We start from the raw sequence: 15,641 nt of genomic DNA, 5'->3' as shown, positions 1-15,641 counted from the left end.
ACGGTAAATAACGTATTGACTGGGGTTATTTTTGGGAAAGGAAATAGAGCCCGGAATGGGAGGAAGACATCTTTTGTGGTACACCCTTTGTTTATCACATATTTTTCTGAAAAAAAAGTTCAGGTAATTTGATTCTTGTGATTTGCCTCTTTTAGAACCCACTTGATTTTTTTAAAGACTTCTTTCAGGACTAATTCAGGATTCTGAATTGATTCTGAGATCCCTTTGGAACATATCTGAGTAAGTTATTTCGGTATTGACTACACTTCTGGGTTATTTGGAATCCTACTCTTTTTTAAGATAAATGAGCAGTGTCTTCTCAGTAAGGCAGAATCATCACACCCAGTATCCTAATGGGGGCTCCTTCCGCAATTTCCCAGTGCCCAGACCTCTTTCTCAGATTCTGACACTTCTTGCAGTTGATGATTTGTTTCATGCTTTCCTTGTTGTTTCATCAGAGACTGACAAAACGTTATCAGGAAGGAGGGTGGGGAAGATTAATAAGAGAGCAGTCAAATGAGCCTGTAATTGGGAAGGACAGCATGGACAACAGCTTTTGAGTCTGATGAAAAACAAGCATAAGGAGGGAAAAGGGGGAAGCAAAAGGGAAAGAATAGATGAGAGGCAGCAGCCTTTTGAGGATGGAGAATAGACACAGGAAAGCCAGGATAGGAGGAAGTGTTCAGTAGGTAAGAGAAAAAACAAAAATCCAGGTCTCTTCTGAGTTATTTCAGGGATAACGGACCATTAGCTACCCCACCATACCCACTTCTTCTGTAGCAACCTCACTTTACATCTTTTTTTTTTTTTTTTGGGGGGGGGTGCCAGGGCTAGAGATTGAACCCAGGACCTCATATGTGGGAAGCTGGTGCTCAACCACTGAACCATCTCTCTTCCCCTCACTTTACATCTTAAGATGCAGAAGACGAGGTCAGTCTTCCTAGTTTATAGGATAGGAAGTTGAGACTGATAGTAATTTGCACAAAGATAGCTTTATGTGTTCAGGTATTGCAGGAAAAGGCACTTTCTACCCACCCAGTCAGACCTGCCTTGACCTTCAGAGAAGTGATTTTTTCTTAAGGATCATCTTGCTTTTGTTTTCAAAGGCCAGACTCAAATATATGCCCAAGAGGAATACGGATTAGGGTTTCTTATAAAGCCCTTAGCCTACAGCTATGTAGACACAGGCAGCTCATAATCCAGAATTCACTTTATACCACCAATGTGCTCTGACCACTTACACTGAACCAGATTTCTCAACATATTTAACCCGTGATTACAAAAACCCTTTATCTTCATGCCTGCAGAAAGTGTTGAATACCTTTTTCTTTCTCACCCTCAGTATCCCTCAAACATAACTCATGAAACTGTATTAAGCACCAGGGCATGGACATAGATATTATTACTGTTCTCTAGCGGTGGCAGTCCAGAAGAATTTTAGCACCCCAGTTTCTTCTCTCTTGAATTCCAGTTCTCAAATCTGATGTAGCTCTTTAGTCCCTGTCGCCCCCTCTAGACTCTGATCTCACTGAGTAGACCATGCCATAAGTGTCTGTATATGCCCAGTGTCTACGACGTGCCTGCCATACTGTAAACTGCTCACCACGCGTCTGGTGGTCAGCACTCTCCGCCTCCACCTGGACACCTAAATGGTCCTAACTTTGTCACTTGCAGGGCTGAGGCAGAGCCAGAGCACAGCTGTTTAAGGACAGCACAGCTAGGGCCCTGCCTGAGTGAGGCTGGGTCAGGGTCCCCAGAGCGAAGACTTGTGGCCGTTTCTTTCCTGTCCCTTCCCTTCCTCCCCAACCATTCCCTGGCTACTTTTTCCTCATTGGGGAGTACTAGTGCCCCTTTCCTGGGGTGGTCTTCCACAGGCAGGGCTGAGCTCTTATCGTCCTAGGAGAAGAAGCCTTTCCTTGGGGCAGGCCCTGGGGAGCACAGAGACCCTGAGCCTCACGCAACCACCAAGGGATCCTTCCTTCTCAATCGTTCATTCCTGGGCCCTCCTATTTTAAGTGGCCTGAAGTGGGGCACATTCAAGAAACATTTATCCTTGGCATGAAGAAAAGCTTGACACCAGGGCCACACTTTAAATGATAGTAAGTGATACACCCACAGATAGAATTATTCTAGCAGTAACTCTAACCTCTGTAAGGTTACGCAAAAAATGTTTCCTATTTATACACTGATTACTGCAGAATCTTGATTCCCTGACTACTTCTGCTTTAAGAGTGGAGGGTAGCAACTAAAACATGAAGTAAGGAGTATAATTATAAATTTTAGATCCAAAGAAAAATTTGTTAAGGCGTTCTAAACTCTCACTCTCAGAAAAACACTTTACCTTCCAGGAGTTTCCCAAACAATCTGGATAGAATCACACTTGTGAGAGCGGCAATTCAGAGATGCCCTATAGGGCTGACTTTCAGGTAAGATTAGAGACCTGTGTCTCCATATAAGTCAAGTATGCGAATTCAAAGAGAAACACATTCATTCGTGAATAAGTCTTACTTAAAACGTTTTTCTTTTCCTATTCCTTAGCTTTCTCCTTGTCCTTGCAGAAATGAAAACAAAAACAAAAACAAAAACCAAAAACCTTAACAATTAAAGAAATCTTTCTGCAGATTGAGGCTCACTTACCTAACTTTTCAAATGATCCCATTTCCTTCCTTTGCTAAGGACCCATGTGGCAGGAGTAGGAATGGAGGCCAGAGATACACATGACTAAACTTTCTCACTGACCAACTCTGTTTAATTTGTAACAGTTTGGAAAGGCTGATCAATTAAAATCCTATCCCATCACTGGTTAGGTTGATTTTTGGTAATGGCAAAATATATTCAAGTAGAATTCTCACTGGTACTTACCATTTTCTTCTGGGAAAAGTAGCCATTCCTATTTGCAAAATCAAGACAATCACAGTTGTACATTTTCCCAAATCTTTGGCTGTATTGCAATGGTTGTTTCATTTTGTATTCTCCAACTAAACATTTCCTAACCATGGATTAACAATATAGTTACTGACTGGTTTCTTTTTAACAGTATTTATCCAACATAACAAAATAAACTGCAATTTGTTATACTTTTTTTTACAAAACATTTTATAAATATTTTTACAAAATGTATACAAAGCAATTTCAAGTGAGACATACTATACAAATGAAGGTATTTAAGCAAATAAAGCCCACACCACACTGACAGTGAGTGACGCGTCCTCTTTAAGTCAAGTCAGTCTGTAAGGCCTCCCTAATCTAACAAAGTCTACTAAATTCTTCAGAGCTAAAATATTTCTTTTTCGTAATTGCCAGTTTAAAATTTGCTTTATCTTTAGGCAGTACGTAAGGACACAGAAAATCAAATGCTTAATAACAAATTCACACTTTTCCACAACAACAGAAAAGAAAAAAAAAAAAAAAAAAGAGAGAGAAAGTGATTTTTGTTACTGAGTACAAGCAGTCCTAAAACTTAACTTTGACTAATGAACCTGAACATTTGAATGTTGGCCTCCAAGGCTGAGCTCCCTTACCCTTCACCAGAGGGGGCTTGACATGCGAGTTATGACCCATGTGCACATAACCTAATCACAGGAGTAAAATACATCTCATAATCTTCATTTGTCATTATCTAGAATCTTTCCTCCATAAAAAGTAAACTTACATACAAGGACATAAAAATTTACAAGTTTCATTTTGGTAAATTAGGCTCTCCATTTGCTAGACAAGTGTTAGGGCTTAAAAACCCTTTCAGATGGTATATAGAAAAGCGAGGATTGGGGTAGCAGGGCAGGATACCGAAGAAAAAGAGGTGACAAATGTACATGAAGTTTATCTTATCTTTTAGGAATTCCACTGATTTGCAGTAATTAATGTAACTCATTAGCTGCCTATATGCAGGCTTCCAGGTATAAAGTTCTACAATGAGAAGAATTTGATCAGTAGGGCCCACCTTTAAGTCTTGCTAGGAATTAGGGGAGTATGAGCCCTAAGGGAAAAAAGAGCCTATGAAATCCTGGGGGTGGAGGGTGGGGTCTGGGCATGGTATTACCCCAGGGCTGCCCAAACAGAAAGTTTTAACTGGCAATACCAACTTATCTTTCTAGTATGTTACAATATAGGAGAAGGGGGAAATCTGCAACTTGGACATTGGCACAAATAAGGAAAAAATGGATACCCTAAAATGGTCCAGATTTTCCCATTTCTATTGGCTCAGGGGAGGGAGAAAAGGTAATTTTGCTTCTGTAAAGACTGGCTGTCTCACAGGGTTTCTTTGTTTGGTGAGGCAGGGTGGCAGGGAGAGTGTAGGTCTTCTGTTGCTGTGTATGTTTTTTTTTTCAGAAGGTACCAGGGATTGAACCTGGGACATTGTATATGGGAAGCAGGCGCTCAACCACTGAGCTACACCTTCTCCCCTGCTGCTGTGTTTTTAATAACCAGAAGCCTTTCTTTTCATCGCAGGCCAGATTGGAAAAGAAATGCCCAACATGATGACAATGGGGGCCATCCCTATTCTGGGGATAGCCAGAAGCAGATCCTGGCAACCCATTAGAGTGGAAGTCAGTGGGTACAGTGAGAGTGAGAGAGAGGTGTACAGGAGGGAGAGTGAGTGTGCACACGCTGTCAGCAAATGACCTCTGGATCTGAACAGCTCAGAGTCATGCACACTTGTGCCAAATTCCATCGTGTAGCTCTCCCAGGTATAGGAGATAACTGATGACATTGAGAATTAAAGTAACAACAGAAATGCAATGACCTGGGCCGGTATACAAGAAAGGAAAAAGGGAAAGCTCCCTGAAAAGAAATATAAATAGTAAAGCAATAAGTCATTTCCACTAACATAACAGAAGCCAAACACAAACCTTGGCAGGACATGTACTTGGCTCTCAAGTGGGAATCCCGTGTCTCAGATCTTTCCTTTCAGTGGTGGGCTGGCTGGTACCTTTGGTTTGTCTATGTTTTGGTAATGATTGCTGCCGGGGGTGACTACTGTTCTCGGACAAGAAGCATAAACAAGGCCAAAGTCCCCTTAAGGTTTAACCTAAAAAATTACAGCATATTTCAAATGAAAAGTGCTTGGCCATTTGTTGTGGGAGACGGTGGGAATAGAGGTTAAACGAAACAAAACCCAGCAACAAACAAAAACATCACATCATATGTTGACTATAGCCAATTATAAAATGCAAAACTCTTGTTTTTCTCAATAGTTAACATGTATATGCTTTTACATATATACATCTTGTAATCCTCCCGGCTCTAGCCCGGCTGGCCTCCCCTGTACACTGTGCCACTTACTGCTTTCCATTTTCTTTATTTAGCCTGGCAAAATTATGTCAAGTCATGCTGTTGCATTCTCTAGATGAAATTCACCACGGATATGCTGAAAAGCACGAGGTTTTTGCTCCCAGAACATCAGAAAAACACTCGAATAATGAACAAGGAAGCCCTGCAAATGCCCTGCTTGCTGGCTACTGGCTGTTGAAACCAGGATGGTGAGTCCCCGCTGAGCAGCAGCAAGTTACTGCTCAGAGATGACTGAGCAGGGAGAACCATGTGGCCCCCCCACACAAACACAAACACAAAACAAAACAAAGCAAAACAAAACCCTAAATTTGGAGATGCAGTGGGATAGTCTTTTAAAAAGTAGCTTCTATCAGTCCCATTTGGTTTTCTTTAATAAGTCTATTCTTTTCAAATAACTTGTGATTGTCAAAATTTTACCCAGGGCCAAATGTACTCCACCCTCATTGAGTTGAGTGTTTTGAAAAATAAAGCAGATAAACAAACAAAAAACTTTCATAGAACTTGAAATGTGTAGGGCCTATCAGACTGCTCTCTAACAAGGATTCATTTTATGAAGGATCTCCTCATAATCACGACAAGTATTGCTCTTAAACAAAGAATAGGGTTGAGATTAGAAAGAATAACCTGTGATGAAAGACCAAGCAGGCTGGAGACAGGAGACCATTTCCATTTGCTTTTGCCAGGAAAGAATGTGACTTGTCCGGAGTGGGGGTCTGAGGGGTGGGAGCAGGGGGAAGGGCTGCCGCTATTAACACTCTAGGATACTATTTACAGCTGCTTCTAAAATGGAGTCTGTTTCCACAACGCCTTCACTGTGGTCTGGGATGAACTTTTCCAGGCAGTTTTCCTGTGAAGCCATTGGAGAAAAGTTGGGGAAATCTAACTCAACAGAGCCGCTAACCGCAGGGTCACTTTGGGACTGCCGCCCAGCCTTCTTGAGTTCCAAGATGTTTTTAAATGTTGTTTCTAAACTCTTAGTGAGCTGGAGAGCTGGCTGGGGCTCACCTGACGCTTTCATGATGTCTGTGTGTAAAACTTCATTCTTTGGAGAATTCCTCAGAGTTTTGTCTTGGAAGGAATTGCTACGCGTCATCTCCAAGTGAGAATCTGCTAGGGTACTTGAGAGTTGACTCTCAGGACCATAATCTGGTCTGGATGAGGTTTTCCGATGCCCCTCAGGGCCGGGAGGGCACTCACTGGCCTTCACGGAGTCTCTCCGGCTGCTTTTCTCTTCAGATGTGCTCCGGTATTGGACTAAGCCCGCTTTGTCAAATTTCAGTGCTCTGCCGAGGCATTCAGTTTTTTTAGAAATGTTTCCTTCTGCAGAGACCACGATGTGATTAGGCACTAGATGAAGTTGGTCATGATTCGTTGGTTCTGCCATGCCTGGCTTGGCTCGGTCTCTGCTCTGCGCCTTGGCCGTCAGATGGAAAGAACTGGTTGTTTTACTGCCATGCTGGTCACTCCTGCCAAAGTGCGTCTCATGAGGGGCTTTATCGAGTTTGAAGGAACAACAGAAATCAGCCTGAAAACCATCTAGGGATGGGAACAGAAAGAACAGTAACGATGAACACAGAGGAAGGGCTATACAATAGGCCCACAGTGGGTCGGGAGCGGGGAAAGCCCACCCCACCAGGAACAATGGGGGGCAGAAACCCAGCACTGAGGGGCATCCTACACAGTAACCAAGACTCTGGAGCCAAGGCGTCCAGAGGGAAGCTTAAAGCTCTTTGAAAAGGTAGCTGCTTGAGGACAAGTGGGAAAACCAGATGTGCAAAACACGCCACTTAGTCCTGATCTCTTAGTGTTAGTTTTAATTAGAGTCTTGTTTTGTCTTTTAATTATTACTAACAATCTGCTTTGAAACAGTCTGAAACAAATCAGGTGCTGGTGTTGACTTGGTTTCTTCCTTAGAAAGCCCTGAACTGAGGCTTTGTGGGGCATGGACACACCTGCTGGGTGATGGTGCTTCATTGCATCTGGATACATGCAAGGGACCCCAGATGGCTAGCTGCACTTTGCTGGGAGCACAAAATGAAGTAGCGACATGAACCCAAGATAACATCTGCTTGGAAGGACAGTAGGGTATGAGGAATTGGGAGCAAGCCTTGAAATGTGTCAGACTTGAGGAGGAGCCAGAGGATGGCAAGAGACATATTTGTTAGGATTTAGGGGATCGAGGATACAGATGGGGGTAGGCAGACTACTGTTAGGCAAAGTCAGAAAAAGTGTTAACTCTGGAGGTAAGGAAAGTGAAATAGGGCTTTGATGACCTCTATAAAATCACAAAGAATATGTATAGAGTGCACATTGAATCCTAGTATGTGAAATCTAGTGGATATACCCATGAAATCTAAAAAGATGATTCCATCCAACAAACACTGTGCAGACACTATATAAAGGTGAATGAAGTGCCGTCTCTGCCCCTGTGGCACTTTTATCTGAGGGGGCTGTGACAAAGAGGAGGGTTTATCCCCAAGCCCAATTCACCAAAAAGCAATAGTATGATTTCAGGTTCTAAGAAAGAGGAACAGAAATATATCCTACATTATTGTCTCTCTTTCTGGAAAGATTTGAGGATCCTCCTGTATCCATAACATTTTTTTCAGACTCTCTGTTTAGACTAAGTATGAAGATCATACATTCTCTCTGGAAGCTTCTTGAGCTGTATCAAGCACAAGGTAGAACCTTAGTGTGTAAGTATCAGAAAAAACATTAAAGGAATGGGGGTAAAGCCACAGGAAAACCCAGTCCAAATATAGGGGAATGAGTGAGCTAAATTATCAGGTTAATATATTAAAATTTTATTAATTATTATTTTGAAAACTCTAGCAACATAATAAAAATTTTAAATGTGTTGAAAGGAAAAATGAGAATACAAAATCATATCTCACATATGACATATAATTATAAACATATATAATAAGTGTGATATGTAAGTGGGAACCATAACCAGAAAAAAACCTTGGGAAATAAAAGCATTTCTTTTATAGGATGGTGAAAGTAAGGGTAAAATTCATTTTCTGTGAATTGTTACAATGTTATTTGGTTAAAAAAAAATTTTGGAAGCCAGAAAAAATTAAAGAAAACTCATTTTTTTGAGAGGCAAAATGTGACAAGGAATTGATGAGGTGAGAGAAAAGTACTTAAATGGGGCATTACAATTTGCTAGTTTGTGGACAGGGATTGTGTTTTACTAACTTTCCCCTTAATAGTGCTTTGCACATAGCAAAGCACCCAATAATTTGCTGAAGTTTAACCTAGGAAGGATTTTGACTTAATTTAGTCCTCAAAAACTGGAGAATGGTTGAAAATTTTAGGTTTACAACAGCGAAACATAATCTCTTAACTGAATGCAAAATTCCAGTTTGGATTTTGTAGGATATAAAAATTCTCAGATTATTAATCTGCCCTCCACTCTGGATTATTCTCTCCAGAAGTGGTGCTCTTCCTTCAGGTTTTGCACCCGAAGGTCTTCCTGACAGCCCCATGACCTGAACCATGGCAGGCGCTCTCCCCAGCTTGCACTCTGATGGTTCTTACCAGGGTCTACAAGTGCCAGACGCTTGTCCCGGGACAGAGAAGCTCTTTCCTCCTGGTTGAACATTCTATCAATCATCACCATCTCCGCAGAGGGATTGATCCGCTGAAAATGAGAGAGGCCGATTATTCCAGATGCCTTTAACCAAGTGAAGACATCTCATATTGTCTTTGGAGCAAATGAAACAATCAGAAATGAGAATTTGGCATCTCACATCTCAGTTACAGTAATTTCCCATTTAGTCACATTTATCCTAGTCATGTTAGATAATTTTTTAAAATTGTACTTTTCTTTGCATAGGTAATTTAAACATTGGTACAAACTTTGAAAGGTCCTGAAAGAATATGTGAAAAGTTAGCCTCCCTTCTTTTTTTTTTCTTTAAAGATTTATTTATTTCTCTCCCCTTCTCCGCCCCCTCTCCGGTTGTCTGTTCTCTGTGTCTATTTGCTGTGTGTTCTTCTTTGTCCGCTTCTGTTGTTGTCAGCGCCATGGGAATCTGTGTTTCTTTTTGTTGCGTCATCTTGTTGTGTCAGCTCTCCGTGTGTGCGGCACCATTCCTGGGCAGGCTGCACTTTCTTTTGCACTGGGCGGCTCTCTTTATGGGGCGCACTCCTTGCGCGTGGGGCTCCCCTACGCGGGGACACCCCTGCATGGCATGGCACGGCACTCCTTGTGCGCATCAGCACTGTGCATGGGCCAGCTCCACATGGGTCAAGGAGGCCCGGTGTTTGAACCGCAGACCTCCCATGTGGTAGACGGATGCCCTAACCACTGGGCCAAGTCTGCTTCCCTAGCCTCCCTTTCTTTACCTCCCCTGTACACCCTGTTTGACCAAGCCCCTCTCCCCAGAGGCATTTGCATGCCTAGCAGTTTCTTAATATACTCTTCCAGAGATATTTTTGTGCACACAGAAGCATATACATACTTCTTTCTTTCTTTTTGTCAACAAATGGTAGCTATGTACATGCTATTTTGTACCTCTTTTCCCCCCTTTCTATTTAACACTATATCTTGGAATTTTTTTTTTATGACTTTTTACTTTATAGTGTGCTGTACTTTGTTGTTGTTTTAATTAAGAGTTTGCTTAAATTTCATTTTTACTGTATAGAATCAACTCTGAGATTTCTGGGTCTTATTTAACATGAAAATTCATGGTAGATATAAGACAAGATAATTTGCCCAAGTGGCCCTTTCCTCACAAATGATGGAGCTGATCTTTTTTGATATCACAGAGTTCTGTTACAGACATGGTTATTAATATGAGAACAACTATTTCTGCCTCCAGAGGCACAGTTTTAAGTAAAGATATATAGGTAAATATATATAAGTAAAAACACACACATATTTACACTGTTATATATGTATAACTTAGTTCAACTAGTCATCCAAAGATACATTTTCAAAGTTGATCTCAAATTGAAAATGACTTATAAAAGGCCAATTACAGGTTAAAGCCTATAAAATTTTAGAACTTCTAAAATCTCAGAATAGGTTTGGTCTTTCCATGATTTCCTGAGAAATCTTTTTCTCCCCAGTGCTTCACAACTAATTTTAGTTCTTTTTGGGGGTGATGAAAATGTTCTGAAATTAGATAGAAGCGATGGCTGTACAACCTTGCAAATATACTAAGAACCATCAAATTGTACCCTTTTAAAATTGAGTGTGAATTTTATGGGATGTGAATTATATCTTAAACACCAAACGAAACAAAGAAGTAATTTAGCATTTGTCATCACCTAGCCTTCTCAGATGGGACTCTGAAAAGTCTTCACTGGAAGGGCCTCCGGCCTCCTCGCCCCTCTCTGGCCTGGGAGAGGCAGCAACAGCATGAGCGTGAGGGCTGGGGAGTCGGATGGTCCTGCTCTGTATCCTAGCTCTGGAAGTTACTCTGCAAACTTACCAGGTATATGATCCTAGGCAAGTTACCTAGTCAAAACCCTACCTTCCTCATTTGTTAAACAGGAAAATAATAGTACTGATTAAATGTGATTGAGCGTGCAGAGTGAAGCAAATGTTGGGGTTGGCTGTTTTGAGTACTTGCAGCCAAACATGTAAGTTTCTCTAAAATTGTAAATATCTGTGCCTTTTAAACTATGTTCTGAAATATAATTTCCTAAACTTTTTGTCTCTGAATTAGTAGCTGTGATGTGTGTAGTTTTAGAAAACAAATATGCTTGGTAGCACAAATTTTACCATGGCATCTTCTAGGAGCAGACATCTGTATTTGTTAAGCATTGCTTGGGTCCTTTTAAGGAGCTGAGTGGCAACTGTTTCAAATTCATTGTCCACTTTAAAAAAAGAGAGAAAGAAAAAATTAGTAAGAGAGGATAAATGACCCACTAGGTTCTTTATTGCTTAGGACTGAAATACATTACTTTTCCAAATAGGATCAAAAGTTCCACTATTCAAACATGGCTTATCTATGGCAATTTTGTCTTCTTAGATTAGCCTTTCCTTGGTTAGGCATCAAGCTTTTCTGTACTGCTTTACCTCACTGTCCACTGGTATGTAGCCACAGAAACTTATGTTAATATTAGCTTATTCTAACTTTAATTAAGAAGACAAAAATATAATACCTTTCAACATCATCTTTAAAAGGAAACCCTATACCACAGACGAGTAACAAGCACCAATGAATAGAGCGTGATCTGCCAGTCTGGAGGATCTAAGCCTCTACTCCCTTTTAATAGTATTAAAAACGAAGTCCAACTCTCTGGGCTGGCGTGGACTGGTTCTTAGTAAATACACAGTGTTCAGGACACCTTGCAGGGCACAGTCCTTCGTCAGTTTCTAATTCTCTCTTCCTCTTTGAGTCTTCATACCCTGTTCCATGCTGGATCTTGACTCTGTTCCCTGGACCTCCGGGGAAGCACAGGGGACTGACAGAGACCACTGCCCTCTGACATCAGAGACCCCCACCAGGGCGAACAAGACTAGGGACAACTGAGGAAGGGATTCAAGCAGTGGAGGGTAATGAACAGAGCCAGGGTTTGGGAGTGGTGGTGGTGAGTAGGACCAAGTTTCACCACTGGCAAGTGTTAGAATAGGCTGCGCTCTAGGTTGGGATAGGGGCCCGAGCCCACCACGACCTTTTTGCCAGGTTCTGGACATATGGCACTGCTCTGGACAGCTGCGCCAGTTACTGACTCACTCTGGAACCTCAGGGAGTTCTTCCAGAGGCTAAAGTATCCACATACTCTTAAAGCTGGTGGTAATGAGCTAAGCGTGTGCACTCTGTCTGAAGGCAAAGGCTGCGCCTCAGGAGCTGTGGAGAGCACCTAGGCTGGCCCCATCTCACCTGCAGCCAAGAGAACTAATAATGCTCTGGATTTAGTGCCCCCAAATTTATCAGTAAAATATGCAATAGTCACAGAATATTGAGAACAATAAGTCATAACCCTAAACATGGACTGGGAAGTTGAGAAAATTAGGAACAAGTTAGGCCTGTGATTACAACGATCACCCAGCTACCCTGCGGGTTACATTGCTCTCTCCAGCTCATCTGTGAGGACCCGCTGGAGGGAGTCTGGTGTCAAAGCGGCACTCCCAGCTTATGACCCGTTTACCTTTCCACAAGTCCTCCTCCGTGGGCATGGAGCCCTGGCACACATGGTAGGAGAGCAATCTCTGTACCGCGTCACTTAGGGAGTGGAACTGACTTTTATCAGGGGTCACAGCGTGGGCTTGGTCCCTCTGTAGCTGCTGGAGAATGCTGTAAAAAAGAGATTTCCAAAGTCAATGCCATGGTGGTTATTTGTACACAAAGAAAACAAGACACAGAGGCATGTCATTATTCAGAGTGCAGCAGTTCTCAGAGATTTTTCTTCAGCTTTGTATTTTGCAGATCATCAGTGGCTTTAGGGTCAGGACTGACCATCTGCACGGGGAACTCAAACTATCACTGGCCTCAAAAGCACAGCGCTTCCACCAACACGCAGGTGTGGATGCGCACGCTGACCTTGCCCTGCCTGGGCCCCGTCAAACGGAGCCTCTGCAGGCTAACGTTTCTGCGCTGAACATGGGAGTTTACAAACCGTGCTTCTCCTCAGAGACTTGTAGGCCAATCAGAGGGTGTGTGAGAGTTAAAAAGACAAAGATATATAATGCCCTGCATCTGTCCCTACAGTATCATTCAGGACAACGTCAAGTCCCGAAAATGCCCCCATATCACACCTCTTCTTCCCTCTCCCTGCCCTCAGCAACTCCTGTGGCCACTGTTTCCACATTAATGATATACTTTCTTCCATTGCTAGAGTCACAATAATTCTATAGTAGAATACCAGTAAGTCCACTCTAATCCATATTTTATTCCTCCATCCTGAGGACCCTGGGATGACCCACTGAGTGGACTTGGAGAGAGTATAAACTACAATGTGAGCTATGATCCATGCTGTGTAGCAGTGTTCCAAAATGTATTCACCAAATGCAATGAATGTGCCACACTGATGAAAGAAGTTGATGTGGGAGGAGTGGGGGGTGGGTGGGAAGTGGGGGTATATAGGAACATCTTATATTTTTTAATGTAACATTTTGTGTGATCTATGTATCTTTTAAAAAAAAAGACAAAGAATTCTCCTTAGAACAAAAGAGTAAACAGCAGGCTCAAACTCTGTCTGATCTATTTATAAATCCTGATGAAAACAAACGAGAGAGAGATTTTCAAAGTAAGGTTTTAAAAAGGATTAAATACTCATAATTATAACTGGACTTCTGTGGACTATTATAGCTATTGAAGGCTAGAATCTAGAGAAATGTTCAAAATTAATTTGCCATTTCCAAAGGTAACTCACAAAGCTCCTTTAGTTAGTTGTTTCGTAGCAGGCCTTTTCTGTCCTCCAGTATGACTATCCACCTAAAGACAAAACATACCTCTTATTATTCCTTCTTGTAGAAAACATGAACAGAATTCATTTTCGCTTAAAGGTCACTATGTTTCAGATGTTTCCAACTACTTAGCAAGATCATATCCTCAGGCTGTAGAATTTGTCTTGCTAAAAATAAAGTAAGTCCATAGATCCCTTGTAGCAAAGCTGCAGTGTGTAAGGATTACAGAAAAGTGGACTATCAGTTCTTAGAAGGATTCAGTTTGTACCTTAAAGCCTGACTCTTACCTCCTTCTACAAATGCATCATTATATTTGTGAAGAAATATGTTGGTGGATAACAGCTCCACAAATATCTAAAAAGTTTGTAGATGACATTAAACTAGCTTCTCAGTGGTAAATAAGGGAGCAAATGTCTTTGAGCTCCTTTATTTAGTCTGTGTGTGTGATCTAGTGGAGGGCATTTCTCTTATCACGTTAAGGAGACAAATACGCCCTACATTAGCACCCTGAGAACTGAACCAAATCCTTCGTGGGTGTTCCAGGCAGGCTCAAGTTTCATTCAACTATTAACTGAAAAGTTTGATGAAGAAGACTCAACTAAGACCTTAGTAAGCTGAAAACAAGTGTTTTATCTTTTCCTTTTTAGACCAGTGGTTTGAAATGTTTTGTGGTTTATAAGTCAAAGTTGGGTGAAAAGACCATAGAGAATACCCACTTCATATATTCATGGTTGCAGGAATATATGAAGGAAAAACAGATTAAAAACCCAGTCTCTCAGTATAACCAAGAAGAATGGATCCACTTTTGAAATAACAATGAGCAATATCATCCAGAAGTAAACTACATTTGTGGGTAATATGTGCCGGCTGCTGGGATATTATTAATTCATGAGAAAATGATAGCATTGTAAATATGTCAGAAATAATTTTTGTTTGATTGTGCTAAACAATAAGAAGAAGCTATTCAAATAGTTGTCTACCTGCACAGGTGGCTGGCCAGGAGATGATCCCACTATCTTTTCCGGTTGTGGCTGTGTGGTTCCTAAGGATGCTGATATAATTTTGCTTCCAGAATCCTGCCCTATTAGAATTAATACATAAGACAATGTTCAGCAGAAAGGTAAATCAGGTTCTTCATATAACCCCTAGAGCTCAATGTATAAAAATTACTGAACATTCTGATTTCTTTATCATGGATACTTGCAGTGAGGAAGGAAAGCAGGGATGTGCACTTATCTGTAAGGCCTAGAGTAGGGGTTCTTACCCCTTTTTGTTCCACAGACTCCTTTGCTACTCAGGTGAAATGAATACTACTATAATTTATTGTGTACATTCATAAGTGAAGGAAATTCTAGATTTCAGTTAGAGGTCAGAGAAAATACTAAGTTGATTTTTTTCTATTCAAGCTCATGGACCTCCTGAAATCTTTCCATGGAGCCCTGGTTAAGAACCCCTGGTCTAAAGGTGGTGGTAAGGATTATTAAAGCCTATTTAGATAACTAAATAAATAGGCAAAACATAAAAATTAAATAAAAGCTGTAAATACCATAGATTTGGATGATCCATAGTTTGAAGAAGAGGCCTCATGCCAGTAATTTATCAAAATACTCAGAATTTAGAGAAAGTGAGGCCCAAAGAAGGGACTAAATAGGGATGTTCAAACTCTGGTCTTTTCTATAACTTACTGAAGAGTGCAGGCGCTCAAAGCCTTGGAAAGCCAACAAAACCTTCAGTCTCAGAGGAAATTCCAAATATACATACATAAAGCAACTTGAGGATAATTACAAAGTCATGTGTACCATATAAGACCAAATTTTTTGTGTGTCTAAGAAGCACAATTTAACATGTTATAATTTAATTCAAAGCACTCTCTTCTTTCTTAGAGATATACAAAATGATGGTACCTCTTACAATCAAAGGTGTCTTTGATTGATTAACTGATTGAATGACTGAAGGTACCAGGGATAGAACCCAGGATCTTGT

At 41.2% G+C, this 15,641-nt stretch overlaps 1 protein-coding gene across 4 annotated transcripts in view; it reads right to left on the bottom strand.

The window, feature by feature from the left end:
• Window positions 1–2,920: 2,920 nt before the first annotated feature.
• The window catches only part of BICRAL (BICRA like chromatin remodeling complex associated protein), a 100,370-nt gene continuing 87,649 nt past the window's right edge, over window positions 2,921–15,641 (bottom strand). For all 4 annotated transcript variants that reach the window (XM_071218459.1, XM_058306756.2, XM_058306755.2 and 1 more), the window contains 6 exons: window positions 14,639–14,739; window positions 13,625–13,686; window positions 12,401–12,546; window positions 11,028–11,122; window positions 8,836–8,938; window positions 2,921–6,828 (listed from right to left, as the gene is read on the bottom strand). In XM_071218459.1, the coding sequence (XP_071074560.1) occupies window positions 6,041–6,828; window positions 8,836–8,938; window positions 11,028–11,122; window positions 12,401–12,546; window positions 13,625–13,686; window positions 14,639–14,739 (1,295 nt within the window). In that variant the 3' untranslated portion in view covers window positions 2,921–6,040. The remainder of the gene's footprint in view (window positions 6,829–8,835; window positions 8,939–11,027; window positions 11,123–12,400; window positions 12,547–13,624; window positions 13,687–14,638; window positions 14,740–15,641) is intronic.

Source organism: Dasypus novemcinctus, chromosome 11 (assembly GCF_030445035.2).
Source record: "Dasypus novemcinctus isolate mDasNov1 chromosome 11, mDasNov1.1.hap2, whole genome shotgun sequence".
Classification (NCBI taxonomy): domain Eukaryota; kingdom Metazoa; phylum Chordata; class Mammalia; order Cingulata; family Dasypodidae; genus Dasypus; species Dasypus novemcinctus.
The sequence above is the reverse complement of the archived record's forward strand: the minus strand, read 5'-3'. Positions and strand labels throughout refer to the sequence as shown.